This window comes from Lepidothrix coronata, unplaced genomic scaffold (assembly GCF_001604755.1).
Source record: "Lepidothrix coronata isolate B3197 unplaced genomic scaffold, Lepidothrix_coronata-1.0 Scaffold79, whole genome shotgun sequence".
NCBI lineage: Eukaryota > Metazoa > Chordata > Aves > Passeriformes > Pipridae > Lepidothrix > Lepidothrix coronata.
This window is the reverse complement of record NW_016690259.1, coordinates 177,750-198,395: the sequence shown is the minus strand read 5'-3', so window position 1 is coordinate 198,395 and position 20,646 is coordinate 177,750. Positions and strand designations below refer to the sequence as shown.

At 39.6% G+C, this 20,646-nt stretch overlaps 1 protein-coding gene across 1 annotated transcript in view; it reads right to left on the bottom strand.

Moving 5' to 3' along the window:
* Positions 1-1,185: 1,185 nt before the first annotated feature.
* LOC108499834 (glycerol-3-phosphate acyltransferase 3-like) overlaps positions 1,186-20,646 on the bottom strand; it is a 25,938-nt gene continuing 6,477 nt past the window's right edge. The window contains exons 2-12 of the mRNA XM_017820078.1: positions 11,576-11,648; positions 9,599-9,869; positions 8,382-8,456; positions 7,638-7,727; positions 6,626-6,719; positions 6,254-6,369; positions 4,865-4,920; positions 4,430-4,515; positions 3,537-3,665; positions 2,358-2,437; positions 1,186-1,917 (exon numbers count right to left, since the gene is read on the bottom strand). Of these exons, the coding sequence (XP_017675567.1) occupies positions 1,803-1,917; positions 2,358-2,437; positions 3,537-3,665; positions 4,430-4,515; positions 4,865-4,920; positions 6,254-6,369; positions 6,626-6,719; positions 7,638-7,727; positions 8,382-8,456; positions 9,599-9,869; positions 11,576-11,648 (1,185 nt within the window). The 3' untranslated portion in view covers positions 1,186-1,802. The remainder of the gene's footprint in view (positions 1,918-2,357; positions 2,438-3,536; positions 3,666-4,429; positions 4,516-4,864; positions 4,921-6,253; positions 6,370-6,625; positions 6,720-7,637; positions 7,728-8,381; positions 8,457-9,598; positions 9,870-11,575; positions 11,649-20,646) is intronic.

The following is a 20,646-nucleotide window of genomic DNA, read 5'->3' as shown; positions in this document are numbered from 1 at the left end:
CCTTTTTTTTTTTGCTTACTCAGTTTCTCCTTTTACCTCTGAGCAGGAAGAAAGCCCATAGAAGTGTGGGAAGGATGCTCCCCACACTTGTCTTGTGTGACTTGTTAGTGACTTGTCTGATAGTCACTAACAGATAGCCTCTGTTAGTGACTATCAGACAGCAGTCACACAGAAAGAAAATCTCTCAATTTTAAACTGGCACATTGAAGAGATTTAACAGTTATCAGGATTGTCTACCACATTTCTTCACATTTTTACACCTAGAAAATAAATCATCAGCTTCAGCAGCCATGGAAGCACAGCTTACTACACTCAGCCAACAGCCCTCTTTCACAGCAGGAGAGCCTGAGGCAATTCTCCTTTGTAGACCTACTGCTAGCACTCTCCCTACCTGAGTGGCTAAAAGCTTTGTAGAAGAGCAGTTTCTTCTACTGCTTACCTATGACACCAAAATTTGGACTGACTGATCCACCAAAAGGATTCACATACCTGTAACAAAGCCCAGCCTGGCCCCAGAAGAGGAGAGCTCAGTTCCATGACACTTCTGTGCCATGCAGCCTCAGGGCAGTTATCACCTCTGTTAGCCCCTCCTCTGAATATTAGTTTTCTAGACTCTCCAGGGCTGGGCAGAGCTGTATCTGTGCATCTGTGCCTCTACAGGGTGTGTTTGTGATCACCACAACAGATCCTTCATCTCTTCATCAATGGGCTCTCATGTAAACCTTATTAACTGTCCTTACCAACATCTCTGTCACAGAGCACCTATTTGTGTGTGTTTCATTAGGGCTATTCAGATCATTTAAGAAGCCAGATCCTTCCATATGGGAGCTACTTACCAGGAGAGCAAATATTTTATACCAGTAAATACTGTAAGTGATGGAAATATTTCCATCTCATACTTCCTATGTGCAGTTGTTCTATTTATTTCTGGAGGGTGGGCTTGTCAGAGAGCAAATCCTTAGCCTTCATATCGAGTGGTAACATAAGCAGGTGGCTCTCCAGAAATAATGATAACAGAGGACAATGAATGTCTCATCAAATGTTTTCTTTAATTTGGGTAATACATACAAAGAGACACAGAAAGGGACACAACAAAACTAGAAGATAAAATGTAATTTAAAACCACAGTATATTTTCTTTGACACTGTCCTTGGCTGCGACTAATTTACCTCAGCATCACACACCCAGGCATCAGGGGCATGCTGCCCTGGACACTGTTGTGCTCTTTGTCAGAATAGAAAACTTTCTACATTGCTGTCCCTGGTCTTGTGACACGGAGAGGAAAGTCAGCACGTGTTTTTTTTCCCCCTCTGACATTCAACACTTCCTCTCCAACATACAGTTTGGAAAACATGTTTTGGTGAACTGCCTAACGTCTCCTGATGTGAGGAGCTCTCCACAGCAACATGGTTACTGTGGCCGACAGAAACACTGCTAGTCCAAGTCACTGAGACAGCAGGCTAGGACTACAGAGTTGTTTTGTTAGAAGCTAACAGGTAACCATTTAAGTCCTCAAGGTATTGCAAATGTTTTTAAATGGTGTTTTAATAAGCCTAAGTAATTTTATTGCCAATTTTTCTCACTCAACATCGGAGAGAATTTTACTAGTAGTTGTATATTTTCCTATTTATAAAATTAGAGTCTTTTACATTAAATAAGGATATCTCTTTATGGTTTCCCTGCTGTGTCATATGCAAAATATCTTACAGAGACAGAAGGAAAACATGTTTGGTTTCCTATAAAAACCAGTCTATTTTCTGGTAGAGATAAGTCATGGAAAAATGAGATAAAATAAATACCGTTTAACAAGCATTTCCGTTTCCCACAGATCCATTTTCTATTACTATCTGGCAATATTTTTTCTGTTGCTCTTCCTTGAAAGACTCTTTCACCTTTTTCCTTTTTAGTCCCCCATCCCTGAAAGATACAGAAAAGAAAGAGCCTTGAGCTCACTTCAGGGTCAAGGCAGAAAAACATTGCAATATTTAGACCGCGTAGTTTCCACTCTTTAATGTTGGATTTTGTACAACAATGTTAAATGATCTGTACTGCCAAGTCTTACCACACAACAATGCCCTTTCTTAACCCAGCATTTAACAGTCAAATAATTCATTTTCACCTAACCCTGCCTGCTGGCTAGATCTACCTGTCAGCTCTACTTCTCTATATATACTATATTATTCTATTTATTCTAATGGAATTGTTCAAGGAATATTTTCTAGAGTCAGTAAGGGTGATGGACTACAGTGCAAGCAAAGCAAATCTGGAAGAAGTTTTAAAAGATTCCAGGCTAATGTTTCAGAATACAGAACACCTTAAAATGCTTTAAACCCAATCTCAGAGGTGTTGCTTCTTACCAAGGAAGCACAGACATTCCTCCCCGAGCAGCAATGGCAGCCTTGACTCTGTTGGCAAAGTGAACAGCATCTTCTTCTTCCTGAAAAATATAGTAATTATTTGCTTTACAACATAAACATTTTTTCTGTGCCTCACTTTAAGACATTTTGTCAGGCAGCAGGCACTTCCAGACCCACAAGCCAGATGTGACTTGCAGGGCAGTTCCAGCTGATCCTGGGGAACGCTGCCCAGTTTGCCACCAGTCAGTGCCAAAAAGAACTAAGTGGGAGGCTCTCTGGTTTCTGTGGCAATCTCAAACAACACACAGTATGAGGTCACAGGTCTGGCCAGACCAGGGGATGTGTCTGCTCCCAGTACTTCAGCATGAGTCTGAAGCTGGGAACACACTGACAGGATCACCCTTGCAGGAGACGGGGTTCTTGAACAGGGTTGGACCTGGTGCATTCAAATTTTTGTGAGCTCACAGGACTCTGTCCAAACTTCAGAGGACTGAAGATACATGCATTACAGCAGCTTCCCTGCCAAAATTAGGGCTGAGCAAAGACCATGGTAGGCAATACCAAACTAGGGCTTTGCTAGAGAAAAAGCCTTGAGCACTTTGTCAGTGTCAGGGTGGTATATAGGGCAGTGGGCTGGGAGGCTCTGCCAAGTTGTGGGGTAAAGCTGGTGGGCAAAGGATTAGCTGGATATGCTGCAGGGCTGAGAAACAAGGTGGTGGGAGGAAGCTGTTACAGAGAGCAGGGTGTTGGGAAGATGCTGGTAGCGGGAAGGACACAGAAGGCAGAAGTAACCCTGTATGGAGTGAAGAGAAGGCCTGAATCTATGTATCCCTTCTAGAGTAAAAACGGGAGGTCTATGCCAGACTGAGGGGCAGGACTCCTGCAGCATAAACCTATGTCTCTTCTAGTCTCAAGGATCAGAAGAAAGCAACTGCACCTGCACCCAAGTAAAGGTTTTAGCAGCAATAGGGAGCACGGTGGAGGAACGTCTGAATATCTTCAAGGTTAGTTTTTATTTGAAGATAACTAACCCACATGAATCCATGCTCAATTTTAAGACTGTAGTGTTGCTTTCTGGTCTTAGTCCATTAAGTTATCAATAAAAATTCACAAACACTATGCATAGTAACACAGACAACATTTTAAAAGCATTTTCAAAACTTAGAAAAGCATAAGTACTTCTTGGACCATCGGTGGCAGGTACCATACGTTACAGACAATAGCCCAGCTGGTCAACAGATTGAAAGTATAGGTCATCATAGAATGCTTTGTGCTGTTCCAGAAGGCGTCTCCAAAGCGGGGGTCATACTAGAAGACGAGAAGAATAAGCACAAGGGCATGATCTGCTACCTTAGTTTAAATCACATAAGCTGCTTTTTTTTCAGCCACAAAGTCACTTACCCCTTTATTAAAAAGGGGTAAATCTACTCACACCTCCTAAAAGCATCAGTTAATTCAAAGTAAAGCTCCAACATTTATTATAAGTTTCTAACATTTTTCATTTACAAGCCATGCAGGACCTCAAACTGTGACAGACCCATTGAAACACGACTGTAACAAGAGATTTACTCGAAATGTAAAGACTTGTCATCTACAGATATGCTGACTATGAAGGTTTAATGAAAAATGTTCACACCACTTTTAATGATTTCCTTAAGATTAGGCAATGCTAGAGTTCCAGAAAAAGTAACTAACATATCTAGATCTAGGGCAACTTGGCTAAAGCTACTCAGAAAGACTTGGAAGTGCTAAGCAAAGTGCCTTTATCCTCAGAGCTCACAAAAGCCAGGAGCCCTAGGACAGAATGAGCAAGCAGAACTGAACACACAACAAGGCAAGGGCCACTGTACTTTTCAGGTCGCTCCTAACCAGTTGCAAAGATCCTCAATGAAACATTTCCCATACTGCACTGAACATTGCAAACCATCAAGTTTTCATTTTCTCAGGGTTTATTCAGTACCTCATTCACACCAAACAAGCCCCTTTATAAGGTTTACACATGAACATCTTCTCTGACATGAGAAGCTTTTGCAAACAATCCTTCCACATTTGGAAAACTGCAGTTACATTACCTTGATTGCTACTGGATGGATGGTCCCTCCTACCTCAAAGCTTCCCTTCTTAAACATCATTACTGATGTGTTGTTAATGCAGGTACCTGGCCAGAATTAAAACAGATGAAGAGCTTAATCCATTCTGAGAAAACTATCAGCAAATGAATCATAAACTGTCTTAAGGAGACTTAAGTTGCCAAAGGAGAAAGTAAGCTTTAGTTCTGGAACAAAATCCCAGAGCCTGTACTCTCTTCCATTATGTTATATGCTAAAGCAAATAGACTGTCATAAAACTGTTGTAAGATACTAGAACTTGACTTTTAATATCTCACAAGAGCTAATTAATTCTACAAACTAAAAACAAACACCTCACTTGTAAAGACTGGATATAATAAACTGCACTCAGTGGCAAGAAGTGAGAAGAGCAATAAAATCAATATAGTTGTTTCCTACCTTCTGGGAAAATTAAAATGGGTAATTTGGCCTTATCTGCAATGTGTTCTCTAATTCTGTGGAGAGAAAATAAAATTTCACTGTATATTTCATATTTGTATTTGTCCAAGCATCTAAACATCCATTACCTCTTACATAGGACAAGAAAAGCCCTTGCCCTGTTGTCTTTCGCCAGGCAGTAGCCTCAGCTGGGACATGTGATAGTGAGACACAGGCCTGAAACTCTCTCTTGCTAATTACAGAAGCACATTTTTTACAAAACTGTATGAAGTTTCATTTTGCCATTTTAACCTACTTATCATGAAGCCAGAAAATGGTGGTACTTGAAGTCTCTGAAAATAACTTCCCAGGTCGCAGCTATGAACACAGTCAAACTTGCCTGACTGAAGTATATTCCATATTTCTAGTTTTCATGCCTTCTAGGTACATAGCATCAGTTTTACATGTATCTAATGATTCTTTACATCTAGTCAAGTGACAGGCTGCTATCTTACTACATTAGCTGCATCGCTTAAAAACAAATGTATCACCACTAAGCAGATGACTGACACCAAAATCTGTTGTTTTCCAAGACACCCATCTTTCCTATGACTCAAGAGCATGCAGCTCCTCTCCAGTCTCCATTAAAGAACAAAAGCAAAATATCAGATCCCATAAAATAAAAAAAATTAAAAAAGGAGAATGATCTAGCATAGGGAACCCTTTCCAATTTTCTAAGGACAAACTGTCATAGATACTTTGTCATACTGAGTCAATCCTGTTTATGTCCTTAAAGTCCAACATGTTATCTCTGCCAGGAATCAATATTGCATGTCTTGAGAGCAGCATAGGCATTAGGCAAAAATTTTATGATACTACTCCAGGTGCTCTTCCAGCTTCTAGCAGCTAGGTGGTACCTTGGTTTTGGGGTTTTTCTTTGCTGCAATCACTCTCCCTTTATACTGTGATAACAGCAGATACAACCAGCTTTGATGCTCAGAGCTGGTGAGTAAATGTATCAGGACAAGCCATGATCTGGGAAGCAGAAGTGCGGATAGAACTCTGGTTTCTGTCCTGACATCCCAAATCACAGCCTCAAAACTGAATGAATAGGGTCCTGCCTGTGGCAGACAGAGCAGTTGTAGCAATGTGGAGATTCCCAGAGGTTACGTGGCAAATGATCAAACATGGAGCAGAATTATTAGAATAATTTGGGCTGGAAGGGACCTTAAAGATGATTGCTGCACCCTGCACCTTCTCTGACAGAGCAGTTCCAAACCTTACACTGATGACAACCTACAGCTGCCCACCAAGGAGAAATGCAGGGTAAGAGCAGCCTCAGCTTACGCTTGAACCTCACAATTACTAGACTTGACCAGACAATTAAGCAAACAGCTCACACTACCTTACTTTTTCCTCACCAGATGACGGTCTTTCATTTCCGAACGTTCAAATACGACATGCTGACCGGTCCTCATGCAAGATTTTTGAATGAGTCCTAGAAGCCCTCCGTGTGCCTGGCCAACCTGCAAGACCCAAAGGAAACTTCTTACTACGCAAATGCACACACGCATCTGTTTCTAAGTTTAATCACAAATTGTACCAATTCTCTTGGTCATAAATGCACACACACTTGCCTGCATCTGCTTTCTTGCAGTCCAAAATGCAAGTTTGAATGCTATCAAATCCCCCTCTTTCGACCAGTTAGTTTATCCTCTTCCCCAACACCACATCTACAGGCATCTCAACATTACTGATATTTACCAACTCTCTTGTTCATACCAAGGAATAGCATCCATCGCTGACCAGGATTAGGACATCTAATGGAGATGTGTGGTTGGCTACACAGATGCCTCCTTGCTGTGGTCTGTTTTCCCTGCAATGACAACCATAAAGGTAATTATTAAACATTTATTCTCCAGACTACAGGCCCCATCAGATGACCCATCCAGCAGGCATACATGCACAATCAAGACTGAGAGACAAAAGCATTTCAGGCCCATGGCTTATCTGCAAATGCGTAGGAAGTGAGAGAACACAAAACATTTTAAAATACTAGTATTACAACATATTATGTTAAAATTTCTGGTAGTACATTACAGCAGATAAGTCATCTTTCCTCATACTTTTGAGAGTCCCTTCACATTTCAGCAGTTCTGGCATTTCACCAAAACCAGTTTCCTTTTAGCTGAAAATATGAGATTTCCCTGGATATGCATTTTAGCTGCATATATTACCATTCACAGAGGCATGTATCAAAGAATATTTGGACACCAAAATTCTAAAAGCAAAGGTACTGCAGCATGATTTTGCTTTTCTTTCTAAAGCACAAACAAGATATTTCAGAAGCCTCCATGACATAAAGCATACCATTAAGCAAGCAAGACACTACAAAGATTTACCAAAATACCTCCCATAACTTACTTCAGGAGAGAACACGAAGAATTAGTTACTAAACAAATTGGCTACTGGGACAGATGAACATTTTATGGCAATATTTTTGCATGTGGTTAAAACAAGTTCACGGCAAACACTGAAAAATGTCTAAGTGTCTATTTAACCAGGAATGCAAGCACTACTTCACCTACACATACCCTGCCACTACACAACAGAAGACACAATAGGGCATGCAAACATCCTGACAGAGTCTAGATGATCCAAACAGCTTTTTGGATAAATTATGCCATCATAGTATCCATGCAGTAATGGAATAAGAATCCTTCTCTGAAACTTGAGACATTAAGTACTGTAAGAATGAATACCAACCCATTGAGAGCAGATTGGAACCACTCACCTGTTGTGAAAATGAACAAGACCACTCAGACATCGGACACCTAGTGTGGCACATATCATCTGAACCTGGTTGCTCAGCCAGCCTTTAACTCTAAAAGAAATTAAGCCATACATACATTTCCAGTTCTATATAGTCAGCCACAGAACACTCCAATGTAAACTCTCCAGATTATTCCAAATACCTGTTACTACAAAGCCCATAGTAAGAGGATTCTCTGCAGTAACAATACCACACAGAAGGAGCTCATTGGTATCAGAGATATTCTTGATCCACTCTCTTACTGTAATCTATTCTAAATTACCAGATTCAAAGCAGAGAAGATAATAGGGTTTTGTTTTATAGATTTCTTCTCATTCACTAACATAAATATAATATAACAGTATCTAGCTGGTGAATCACATTTGAGTTTCTTGCAGTGACAGGACACAACAATCTCAAAGTATTAATATGGAATTGCTCAGGACAGGTGATTTAATTGCCCTGTTCTGACTCAGGTAGAGCATACTCTATTTTGTGCTCTAAGACATGCTTCCAGCAGTATCTATCTGGCTTACATTGCATGTCTGCTTTCAGATACCATTGCCATACTCTCTCTCATAGCACTCTGTAAGTTTACAGTAGAGAAAAAGTCATCCCATGATAGTCCGCATTAATCCTCTGGCTACAAGCAGAGTGTTCCAACTACTAGTTCAAATCCTTAAAGAAATGAAAAAGAAATCAGTAGAGCCCTCAGCAAACACCTACCTGCCATTTGGAAACTGTCCTACTACCATACTGGCCAACACCAGCAACAGGATGCTGAAAACAGACAAGCAGACGCTACAAAGTAAAATAATCTTAATTAAATGCTAAGAAGCGAAACTGGAAGAGTAAGCAAGAAAACATTTTATTTGGCCCTTTGATCCATTTCACAATGCTTCCCTCCACCATAATAGCATCTAAATAGCAATAGAAACCACTAAAGGCCAACAGGACAATACAAGCACATGTTTTCACGCAATTAATCCTGCACTGGTTACAAAATCTTGTGCTGTTTGGAGCCTAACTTCCAAAAAGCACCATGCTCTGATCTGAAAGTATCACATGGTGAAGAAGCCATAGTGTTCAAAGAGGACAGCAAGTAGTGGCTGGTGTTCTTTAATGCAGGTGAGATTTCTCAGGGCCAAAAGGGTCTCAGAATTTAACTTTTAAAAACTTATCCAGAAATTTCAGTATGTATTTCCACTCTAAAAGGATGAAAATTAAATTCTTTTGGTTACTAATGGCTGACCCAACCAGTATATTGAAGCCATTTCTACACAAATGTTGTCTTCTTAAGCTGTATATCTAAGTTTACAGGCAGGTATATGTGCTTGGCTATGTGACTGGTACAAAATTCCACCATGCACTTCAGCTAGGTTGTAAGTATATTGCCCACCCGTCAAAAGAATAAGGAATTTTAAAAGCTCCTGTTGTTTGCAAGAACGCATGAATATTTGTAGTGGTTTGGTCAATATGACAAAGGTTGGGTTTGCTTAATAGGCAATTTTAAAATGCTGAACATTTAATACATTCCAAGTGGATGTCTCTTTTTTTCCCTCCATTCAGCCCTATGCCCCATGAACACTGGCTTTGCTTTAAATCCCAAGTGTTCAGCACACAGTCTCCCTGTCTCTTAGGCAAGTAGAGCCTGATCCTTTCAGTTGAAACAGCTGTTACTTTACCCAACAAAAAGATATCCAGTTTATTCCTATACAGTTTTGCTGGATTTTAAAAACAAATTAATTACTAATTACTATTAATTAACTACTAATCAAACATATGGAACATGAGAAATTTACATCTTTGGCACCTCTTTTTTTTCTTTTAGGGATATTTGAGTTTAGATGGCATCTTGGAAAACAGACAAAAGCCATATTATTTCACAACTTCCCTGAAAAGTAACATGAAAAGCAGATCCCAGCAAATTACATCTGGCTCACCGAAAAGGCAGCAGGAGACAATACCGAATTAGGATCCCAATGACCCACACAACAGTGAGTTGCCAGCTGACACGGTGCAAGTTGGCATTGGTTCTGCTGAGGAGGTTCCAGGACACCAGCTCCTCAGAGGAGAACCGTCGAGTGACTTCATCTTCTGCAACTGCCTCACACCCCTTCTTGGAGAAGTACATAACATCAGCAAGGCTGAAGCACCCTTGGCATCGGCCAGCAATCTCCTCTTCCATGGGGGTTTCGTCTCTCTGGATGATCCCTGCATGAGGAAATGAGTCCTCCTTCCACACGGTGAAATGAACAACATGGGTTCCGAAGAGAGTAAAATACACGTGCTTTTTAGAAATAGCTTTCCTCCTACTCAAGCACCATAATTGCATTGTTATGCCTCATTTATGTACTGACATTTAACTCCACAAGTTACTTCTCTAACCCTATGCCATATAACCCCCCATAAACTGCTGAGGAAAGAGAAAAGCATTCATACCAAGCTGCAAATAAAATCTTGAGCACAACACCTACTTCATTGTCATTTACCAAACAACATATGTACACACACCTAGAAATGTCAACAATGCACTGCCAAGCTTGCAGATCCCTCCTGGTGCCCTGACTCAGATTCAGCCAGTGCTTGTATACTTATTGTTCTTGTTGTTGTTGATTAGTTTTACTTTTTTCCAGCTGTAACAAACTCCTTCCTCTGTATTTTTTTCAGAGTCATCTTTCTTCCCCTATCCCTTCTCCTTTAACAGTCCCCTCACTAACAAGGAATTGGAAGTGTCTAGATTTCCCCCAACCCCCAAAACATGCATAGTGTAAGACTGCATGTTGTTCTTCCAGACACATTGTGCTGGAAGAATAAAAACACATTCATGCTCTTCTATTTGTAAAATTACACCCCATTGGCAACCACACAACAAGTTTCAGTACGTTTGCTGAGGTCACTCTGAGACCGGATTCTTATCCGGCTGGTTGAAGTGACTAAAATTGTCTTGATTCATACCAGATAACACTTGACCTTCTTGTTTGCCTTTTGTTTTTTGGGTTTTTTTTTCTGGTTTCGTTTCTGGTTTTGTTTTCTTTTGTTTGTTTGTGGGGGTTTTTTTTGGGTTTTTTGGGGGTTTTTTTGTTTGGTTTGTTTTTTTTGGTTTGGTTTTTTTGGCTTTTGGTTGTTATGTGGGGCTTTTTGTTTGTTTTTGTTTGTTTGTTTATTTTGGGTTTTTTTTGGAGGGGGTGTATTGGATGACATTAAATGCGCATTACTCAAAATACACTTAATTTATCTTAATCGATATACTACCCCTATCAGAATCACAAAACTTTCCTCCGGCTGCACTTCAGTCAAACTTTCAACATCCAGGAAATCATCAGACCCAAAACTTATTAGCTGACAAACCAAGCAGTCTACATGACTAATGACTAAAAATAGCACTAAAGGGATTACCATGAGAACTTAACCCACTCCCCTCTGGTCAAAGAAGAAAGGAAAAATAGTTGGAGGAAAAAATTACTCAGATTTTATCCTCATGCCTAGACAAGAATGCAAAATTTAACTGTGATCCATGGGATGCTGTAACTCCTTCACTTGAGAGACCCTGGGTTTTTTGCATGTGAGGAGTTACAAGAAACAAAAAAGAATCCATGCAGAGCAAAGTCAAGAGCAATGAACACTCATTCAGTCTTGTAAAGAGAGAGCTGATGGAGTCAGAAAGAACAAAATACTCATGAAAACAGGGACAGCTTCCCAAATGCTTATCAGCAGTCTTTCTATACCCACACTAGTCTCTAGGTCCTTTTATTCAAGAAGACTCAAAATTTGCAGATTATCTTGCTTATAACATCCTTCTGTAGCTTTGTAATTTCAACAGTTATTTGCCCATCAAACTCCTTTCTAAGTAAGATTTTTAAATAGTTGCCTTTTCACAAGATGAATAGTGCTGTGTCCCCTTCATCCAGAGATCTTACCAGTGGAGATTAAATTTTCAAGTGCCAGCGCCTTCTGCTTTTTTACTCCTTCCTCAATCTGCAGGGTGGCCCACTGTTCTCAAAACAAGAAAAGTAGATGTTGATGGTTTTAATTTCATCATTTCTAAACATTCTGTAATTACCTTAGGTGAGTTGTCTGAGCCTCTTTTACTCCTACACGGTCTTAGATTTTCATTTTTCAAAGTGAGCCTGAAGACTGTCCTGCACACCTCCTGTTTCATTTGTTACATAGACTACCTTTTGCCATTTCCAGGAAAAATTTTTTGGCTCAAACTTCTTTTCAGGACACAGTTGTTTTTCTTCTGGAGGCTCAACAAATTACTGAGCTACCTGAAAGACTATGAGATCCATGGGTCCAAAACTCTCTCTTTTCCACTTAGCTTCAGGCAATAGGGTTATGCAAAATACTATCACTGACATCAGAGAGATGCTGAAAAAATAGATCTAAAAAAAATAATTTTAAAGAATAAAAGAGATTACCTCATTTTTAGGGCATTAATGTGATTTCTGTTAACAGAAAACAGAGGCAGCAACATTTTGTATCCATAGTATTTCTGAAGAAGTAGCTTTGGTAATGGGTTTTCACCCTTCCCTGTCTTCACCTTTTTGAGCTAAATCAAGTTTCTCCTCCCTGCGCAGAACATCATAAAACTCTCCATTAGCAAATCAAATATACCAATACACCTAATTTTTCAAGTTTTCATAGTTTTGAATGTTTTCATCATACATATATAAATAGTAGCTCTAGTGAGTCCTAGATCTTCCTGTATTTATGTCAAGATATCTGGCCTAACAAAGGACACCGGATGCTTGAGTGTAGGCTCTGCTCATTATCAAAGAATCAACAACCCACTCATCTTATGCCTTCACCTGCTATTAAAGCTACCCATCTACAACAGATAAGGATAATCCATCTGCTTCAGGATAAACTCCTGCTTAAAGTGTATTTCCTTCTTACCGATGTGTGCAGCCATTTAAGTCACCACAAAGTTGATCTCAAATAGTCTTCACTACACTACAATGTGTTGCATGTGCCAACAATATCAATTAGCTTTTTTGCCATCCTGAAGTTTTGCATGCTCTCTACCAGCTCCTTCTGTAGCATTAAAGTCAGTAAAAAAAGGGATACTTTGCCAAGGCGTAATTAGGATATTTTAGTTACCCTTAGTTGACTTTTTCTTACCAGCCATCTTAAAAGAAAAGAAAAAAGTGAAAGCAGAATAGGCTTTGATGGGGTATTTTAAACTCCATGTAAACCATCTGTTATAACACCATAAAACAAACAAACAAAATCAAAAAAGAAGAAGTTAAAAAAAAAAAAATCCCACACCACAGCCCTTCACTATACTTCCCAATTACTCTCTTGAAAAGGTCAACTGGTACATCACCTGTCTCAATCTTTTGCAACACATGAAGAGTCAGAATTGTGGAGCCAGGAGGTGTCATGAAAACAGCAGCCCACACACTGAGAAATGAAAGAACATCCGGAACAGGTACAGCAATGTTGCAAAAGAGAGTAAAGGCAGACATGTGGCAAATTTAACCTCTTTATAATGTACTGCTGGCTCTCACCCCTTCCTCAATATTCTTTTAGGATACTTGTATGGCATGAGGGAGGAAAATAAATTAAAAAATCACTGAGCTTGACAAATAAAGCCTTTTTGCCTTACTCTCTGCTTTCCTGTCTCCTGTCTACCACCCTTATCTTGCCTATCACAGTCCTCCTACATAGAGAGGCACCTGGCAGCCAGCAAGCACTGCGAGAAATGAGCTTGCTCATACTGTCCTAGAGGATTTGGAATGCCTCAGGGAGGCTGACTTTTGATTGCCAAATAGAAAAAGGGTGATAATTACTGACCAAGCTGACTCAAAATATATGTTAACTAATTTAAATGAGTAAGTCAAAACCAACAAAAATTTATAAAGACTACTAGTAAAATATAGTCTTGACTCATAGAACAGAGAAGGAGTGAGACAAAAGTGGCTGTAAGTAAATGGTCAAGGCTACAAAGACGAGGGGACAAGGCAGAAGAGAAGGAGCTTTCAAGGGCTGAACAGTTACACAGGGCTTGTCAGCTTGGCCAAGATGGCAGGGGACAGAGGTCTACAAAATCTGGACTGGCACAGGGCAAGTGCATAAGGTACAGTTATCTGTTTTCCCTTCTAATACAAGAACTGAGGTTCATCATATAAAAGTGTTGGGCAGAGTGTATGAGCAAGAAAAAGGCAATATATTTCCACAAAACACAGTTAAGTTGTGAGTTCATTGTCCAGAACCTGTCACCAGAGATCATCTGAAATGGGAGCAGTTACAAAAAAAACATGGATGAAAATTATTGTGGAACACAAAACCCTCCCAGCTCATGAACTGGCATGGGAGACTGAGGCAACAAGGAGCGAGGAGGGAATCTAACCATACAACTACCCAGCTCTTCAGCTTTTCATCGAGCAGTTGAATTGAAGCCTGTCAAACTGTCTGTCTGGGTCAAACTCTGGACTGACTCAGCAGACTAGCTACTATGTTGTTCTGCATTCAGTTGCATCTGTACGTATAATTTGTTTTTAAAAATGAAATAAGTCTTTGCGATCACCTTTGTATTGCACAGCATTGAGACAGAGCTGTCATGCTGGTCTTTGTTGCAAAACAGTAATGAAAGGATGTTTTAAATGCCTTACAAAAAAAAAAACAACAGATGTTGCAACTAACACAGAATTTAAGTATTAAATGTAGCAACTTCATTCCTAAGTTTGCTGACTGAATGAGGACTCAGCTGCTGTGCTTTCCTCACTTCCATTTCTGAAGTGATGAGGACACAAGGAGTCCAAACATCCAGTGGTTGATCCCAGATGGAATACTGAAGACCTGACAGCTTAACTCCAACAGTCCATTTCTTTGAGCTTCCTGTAATTACATTCTAAACAAAATAAGAATGCCCAATACTTGGTTATATTAATTACTTTCTTCATAGTACCTGACAGGAAAAACTATACAATATGGAACGTTGATTTTCTGAAATCTCACTTTTTGTGTTTTTTTATGAGGGTTTTGCAGTTTTCCCTCCCTTTTCCATTTAAAGTACTCCATTTTTCTATACTATGTAATAATTCAGTTTTGCATCTCTTCCCATATTTTACTACCTCTTCTCCCATATTCTTACAAGAGGTTTTTCTAGTCACTCATTACACTGGCTTTTCTCAATCCTTTTCTCATGTGTGACAAAGGCTTTGGGGCAATTACTCCCCGTAGTCTTCCAATACAATGGCAAAGAGAAGGTCAGTAGATTTTTAGCACAAACTAAAATCACCATCTAAGATCGAGCAATTGGGACCTTTTCATCCAACAGTCCTCTCTGTCTGGCCTCATTTCCCCTTTCACATCACAACCAAGAACCCAGATCAAATGATCTGAGTATTACATTGCATGTCTGAGAGAATGTGACTGTCCACCATCAGATTGTGAAAAGGACTCACAAATCTCCTGCCTGCTTTAGTGAGAGCTGATGAAATAGGTTGAGAAGGGTCACAAACATTTGTTTGGAACAGGAGCACAGGTGTAATTTGTTTGGGCTTTGTTGCAGAGGTTAGCTCAGGATAGCCATGTATTTGAAAGCACGGCAGGGAGCTTCTTTCACTAGTTTAAGTGTCAGCAACATCTGCCCATACTCCAGTGGGAGTTTACAGCATATTAGCTACCTCTGTGTAGCTATCAATTCAAAGACTATTCACAAGTATTAGATGTCTTTCCTACATGAGAGTATTTCTCAAGAAACAACAATGCTCCAGTTTCATACAGAAGTTCAGAACTCAAAATTCCAGAAAGTTCTTGGCAAATAGAGCTCCGGCTGTTCAATATGTTTCTTTGACTCTCCACAGGACTGCGAGAGCAAAGGCATTTTCTTTTGGAACAGCTGGAATACCGTCCCTAGAATGGCTTCACTAGTATTGTCATTTCCATCAAACTCTGATATAGACAAGCAAGTACAAACTCACAGAAGACACATTATTTACAAATAGAAGTTTACAAGCATATGGGGAAAAGTAACCTTATCAGAAATCAAACCACATTCATCTTTATCACTTCTAGACGGTACGAATTATTTCCATACATGATTACATCTTTTCCATTTGTTCCAGTCACTGTTCACAGTGCTAAAACACTTCAGTGAAGTCAAGAAATCAAATTGACTTATCATATGCCACCACTACTCATTGCTTAGTAATAGATCTGAAAACTTAAGCTTTATTCTAAAACACATTTTTTTTTTGCTCCCAGCAAATTCAGTAAGGGCTACAGATATGCTTTCTTTGAAAAATATTTTCTGACTTTGAAGTCCTCGATTTCAATCTCTACTTTTTTATTTTTCTCAAGCTGACAAACATGGAGGAAAATAAAACATGTTTTCCCTCTGCCTCCCTATTTGCTATCTACAGCTGTAAGAAACAAATATAAAGTGTTGCCAGGTGAGAAGTTTTCTGTTAATTTTGCAGGTCTACATAACAGACTAAATCAAATGCAACATAATGGAGAATCCAGTCATAGTGCTCGAGGTTGGATTTTTTTGCTGAAACATCAACCAGTTGTTTGGTACTTCCTAAGGCACTGATATTCCTGCAATATAATCCATAGTGTGCTAATATATGACTAAGCATCTGCTCTTAGCATTTTCAGCTTAGCTATCCAGTTTGGCATCCTATTTCGCCATTCCAGATAAAAACAGGAACCGTGGTCGGTCTCTGTGCATTACCCCATTAGCAATATCTTAGGTAGATAATGTCACAGCTGGAAACCAATCCACCCTTCACTGGGCTTTCAATGTCAAGTTGTTAATTTCTCAAACAAGCAGTGCATAGAAGCCTGCTTTAAAGCTGACTGTATCCCAAGCTGCAATTTTGGCCATATTCTGAGGAATGAGCCCCAGGACTCAGAGAATAGGCCCAGCAATTACATGCACAAGCTTTAACCTGGCATTTCCCAGTTGTACTCTTCCCTGCAAAGAGCCTAGTGGGCCACAGCACAAGCAAAGGTGACCTAAAATTCCCTCCATCCTCTCTCCCTCCCATTTCCCCCCAAAACAGCTCTTAGTTGCTCTTTTGGCACAATGAGAAGCATTTGAGCAATACTTCAAAGAAAGTAGTTGGAATTACCTGTCGGATGAAAACAGAGGAAACTCCTTTTTTGCCCATCAAACAACTAGGGAGCAACTTTGAAATAAAACACAAATCAAGCCAGTCTGAACTGCAGTGCATGGAGTTGTGCTGTTCCTGTTATTAGCTGCTGTGGCCACAGGGAACTAAACATAAAAGGCTCACCTGATCACATAACAATTAACTTTTTAATTATTTCTTTTTTGATAAATTGATCCTCCACGTTGTGAACACAAAATTGTCATGCTTATAACCTGTTACAAAAACTGTGGAAAGAGAAATATGTAATGTGCTTCACTAAAGAAGTGCCTTCCTATATAAAGCACACACTGAGTGGGTCGAATGTCTCTCAAAGCTGGAAAGTGCACAGGGTGGGGGGAAAAATACGGAAGTTATTTTAATGTCTGGCAACGGCAGCAGCAAGACCTGTCCAAAGACCTTCTCAGATTTGATATAAGAGTGCCAAGAAGAAGGTACCAAGAAGAATTTAATTAGCATAGCACTAGTTGATTAAAAAAAAACATATGACGTATAAAGGCCAATATTACACATAGCCACTCCAGGCAGTCATTTGTCATTAACACTGGTATCTGAAAAAGCAAGTAACCCTAAACTTTGCAGTCCTGTGCACTATGCTAAATGTTGTTCATACAGCTGAAGACAGATCCTGCCCAAGAGCTCTTAATCAGCATTAAAATGAAACAAAATAAAAAACAAACACTCAAACAAACACAAACAAACAAACAAAAAGAGATAGAAGAATTATAAGACAGAAAAAAAGACAGAATTGGCAAAGTAAGATGGTTATGATATTAACTATATCACATGGCTACAGACATGTTATACTGCACAAATAGATGACTCCAACAGTTTAATAATAATAATAGCAATAATACTAGTAATGTGTTTTCTGCCACAAGTAGAAAGTATATTCACAGAAAGCAGGTTTATGCCAGAAGCACAAAGTTAATCTACTGGAAAATGGAAATCCTTCACTGTTCAGTATGATGAATTCACTGTACCTACTTCTGGCTAATGATGGATACGAAAAGTCAAACTTGAAAAACTAAATGGAATTATGGCTTATTAAAACCCCCAGAAACCTCTTACTGATAGCAGCAGAATTAGGATCTTAGCCATGATCAGTTCATCCCTAGAAAAATTACACTTTTAGAAGGTTGCACAGATTCTTCAAGTCTCGTACAACAGAACTTGTAACTGCTTGATCCTCCAGATTTACATCTGGAAGAAGCAACACACAGAGTGAATATTCTTACCTAGAATATTAATACTATGTAAATAAAATAACCCAAATAAAACCACTGAATCTTAAGTACATCTAAAATACATATTCTTATTACTTACCAAGTCCCATAAACTAATACCTCTTTTTCTTTATATCTGACTTTTCAAGAGTATGCATGAAGTACTTTAACCAGCCTGAACTAGAATAGATCATGGAGTCTCTATTTTAATCCAAGAAAACCTCAAACCAGCAGCAGATTATATGTAAGCCAGCACATAACTAGATATCATTAAGACACCGCTCAAAGTCTATCATGTAAAACAAAGCTTCAAACAACACATCCAAGTTAATGGGATTCTTTCTGCTGACTTTTATGGCTTCTATAAAAAATGTACAGATTTTATTATTAAACATGTCCTGTAGCAAACACATACCTTTTGAACCTAATTCTCAACTTACCTCTAATATTTTTATTACAATATTCACATAGAAATGAGAAATCCCCAGTGACACTCGGAACATCGAAGGCAACAAAACTAACGCCACAAACAAAATCATCCAGATTGACAAAATCTTACTTTCTGAAAGACCATGGCCCTCTCTATTTTCTTCCATGCTTACTCCTCCAAAATGCCAACCAGCTGCCTTTCTGAGAATATATGCTCATCCGTAGTGGAGAATCTAGCAAGCTTCCAGAGATGGAGCCAAATAAGAATTACACATTCTAAGAGCCAAAGTTATGTCTAGGTGAAGGCTGCTGCTCTCTGAACCTGACTCCACAGATACTCTCAATGATAATGTGATTTCTACCCTTTATCCCACCCTAACTCCACCCACTTCCTTGTAATTGATAAGCATTTACTCACCAGGGGAGAACAAAAAAAAAAACATGATAGGTAATAATATATGTTAGGTAATTAGATACTGTCAATAAGAAAACTTTTCAGTGTGTCAATTAGTTTTCACAAGGTGTCCTGCCAACAAATTACAATACAGAACTAGGTGGGTGTGGTTTTCAGACTGCCTAAAATCTTCTCTTCTAAACCTCATTTGATACACATGAAACACTTCTCCAACTGACATTTGTGCAAATTGGTGACTTATTTAGTTATTTAGTCAGACTTTCTACTTCATGAGGAAATAACTGCCTCATTTTGGTATTTGACCAAAGGAATGAAACTGAAGCTTGAGGTGCAAGTCAGGCTTTTTTATTTTATTTTTTAATAACACACATGAAATAAAGACGCAAGTTTCAGCAGGCAGGGATTGACAATGTGATAAACCTGCTCTCTCCATTGCTCTACCAGAAATTAGCCAAAAAGCCTGTATTACAGGGTTACAAAATACACTGTGGTGAAGTAACAAGCCTTTCATCCTTTCAAACCTTTTCATCTATTCAACTACAGAATTGAAATGCAATAGATAATCCGGTTTCTCCTTCTATCCTATCAATTGTCAATAATTTAATTCAGTATTTCTTAGGAAAGACACAGTTCAGACCCTAACAGCCACCTCTCTCCTGCCTTTTTGAATGCACAACAGAAGAGGTGAATAACTCCAGAATTCAAGGGGAGCCCACCAGCTGCTTGTTTACAGCCTTCTCACAGAACAAATTAACTAATTTTGATAGAATGAGCAAAACTTCCAAGACAGTGATATGCTAGTCCACAAAGCATCTTCCCTTTGCACATACTTACATTAGCGTGTTTTTCTAAACCTGGGGCTGTCCTTTTAAAATATCCCCAATCCCACGTACTATTGTTTGGTTTGTGGAGCAGTCTGAGTACACACAAACTGGAGTTTCTTGGAAATGAAAGCAGACCCAAAGATCCTCTGTAGAAAGTGCACCCAATACCCTCCAGTCAGTAACAGAAGCAGAGGTGTCAGAGTGGGCTGTACCACCTCTAAGTCCTCTAGTTTATACCACATGCCCAGGCACCAACAAGCAGGATCCTGACATGTTCTCAAGCTCACATGAATCTCTGGCATGCTTCTTGTGCCCTATAGTGAGTCAAGTAGCTTTTGTATCTTCAGATTTGCTGCTGAATGACATCCTTCCGGGCTTTGCAACTACATTGCAATCTTTTTCAGCAGTCTAACTTTTCTTTTGCTTCTTCTCATTATTTAGCTTCTTTGCCTTCTCTCCCCTTTCTGGCTTCTTTCTGAGCTTTCTGTATCTTCTACAAAATCTTGCTGATTTGTCTGTTTGTTTTTTTCTGCTTTCCCAGTGGTCTTTCTCTCAATGGCAACCTCAAGCCCCTCGCTCTCCCATCACGCTGCCGCTGCCAGGTACGCCATCAACCACTATTTTCTCACCTGCCCCACCAAAAGGCTCCAGTTCCAGGCTCTCCTGTTTTATCATTTGTAAAACAGCTTTACTCACCCGTTTCTGTTTAGCTACCACTCCTTACGTTCTCATTACTAGTCTCTTCCTCGAGTGGCTTGTCCAGCTAACACATACTCCCTAGGGTGGCATATACTGGAGAGCTGGATGAGTGGGCGCTGATGCACCTGGCACAAGGCAGTGTCTCTGAAGAGCTGCCATCAGCCCCAGCACAGGGGATCGGTATGTATGTCGCCTGGGTGCTAAAAACCTTGTGGGCGGGAGGGTGGAGGTAGTTTCTGGGACCTGATTGAGGCAGGAAAGGTGGGCAAAATT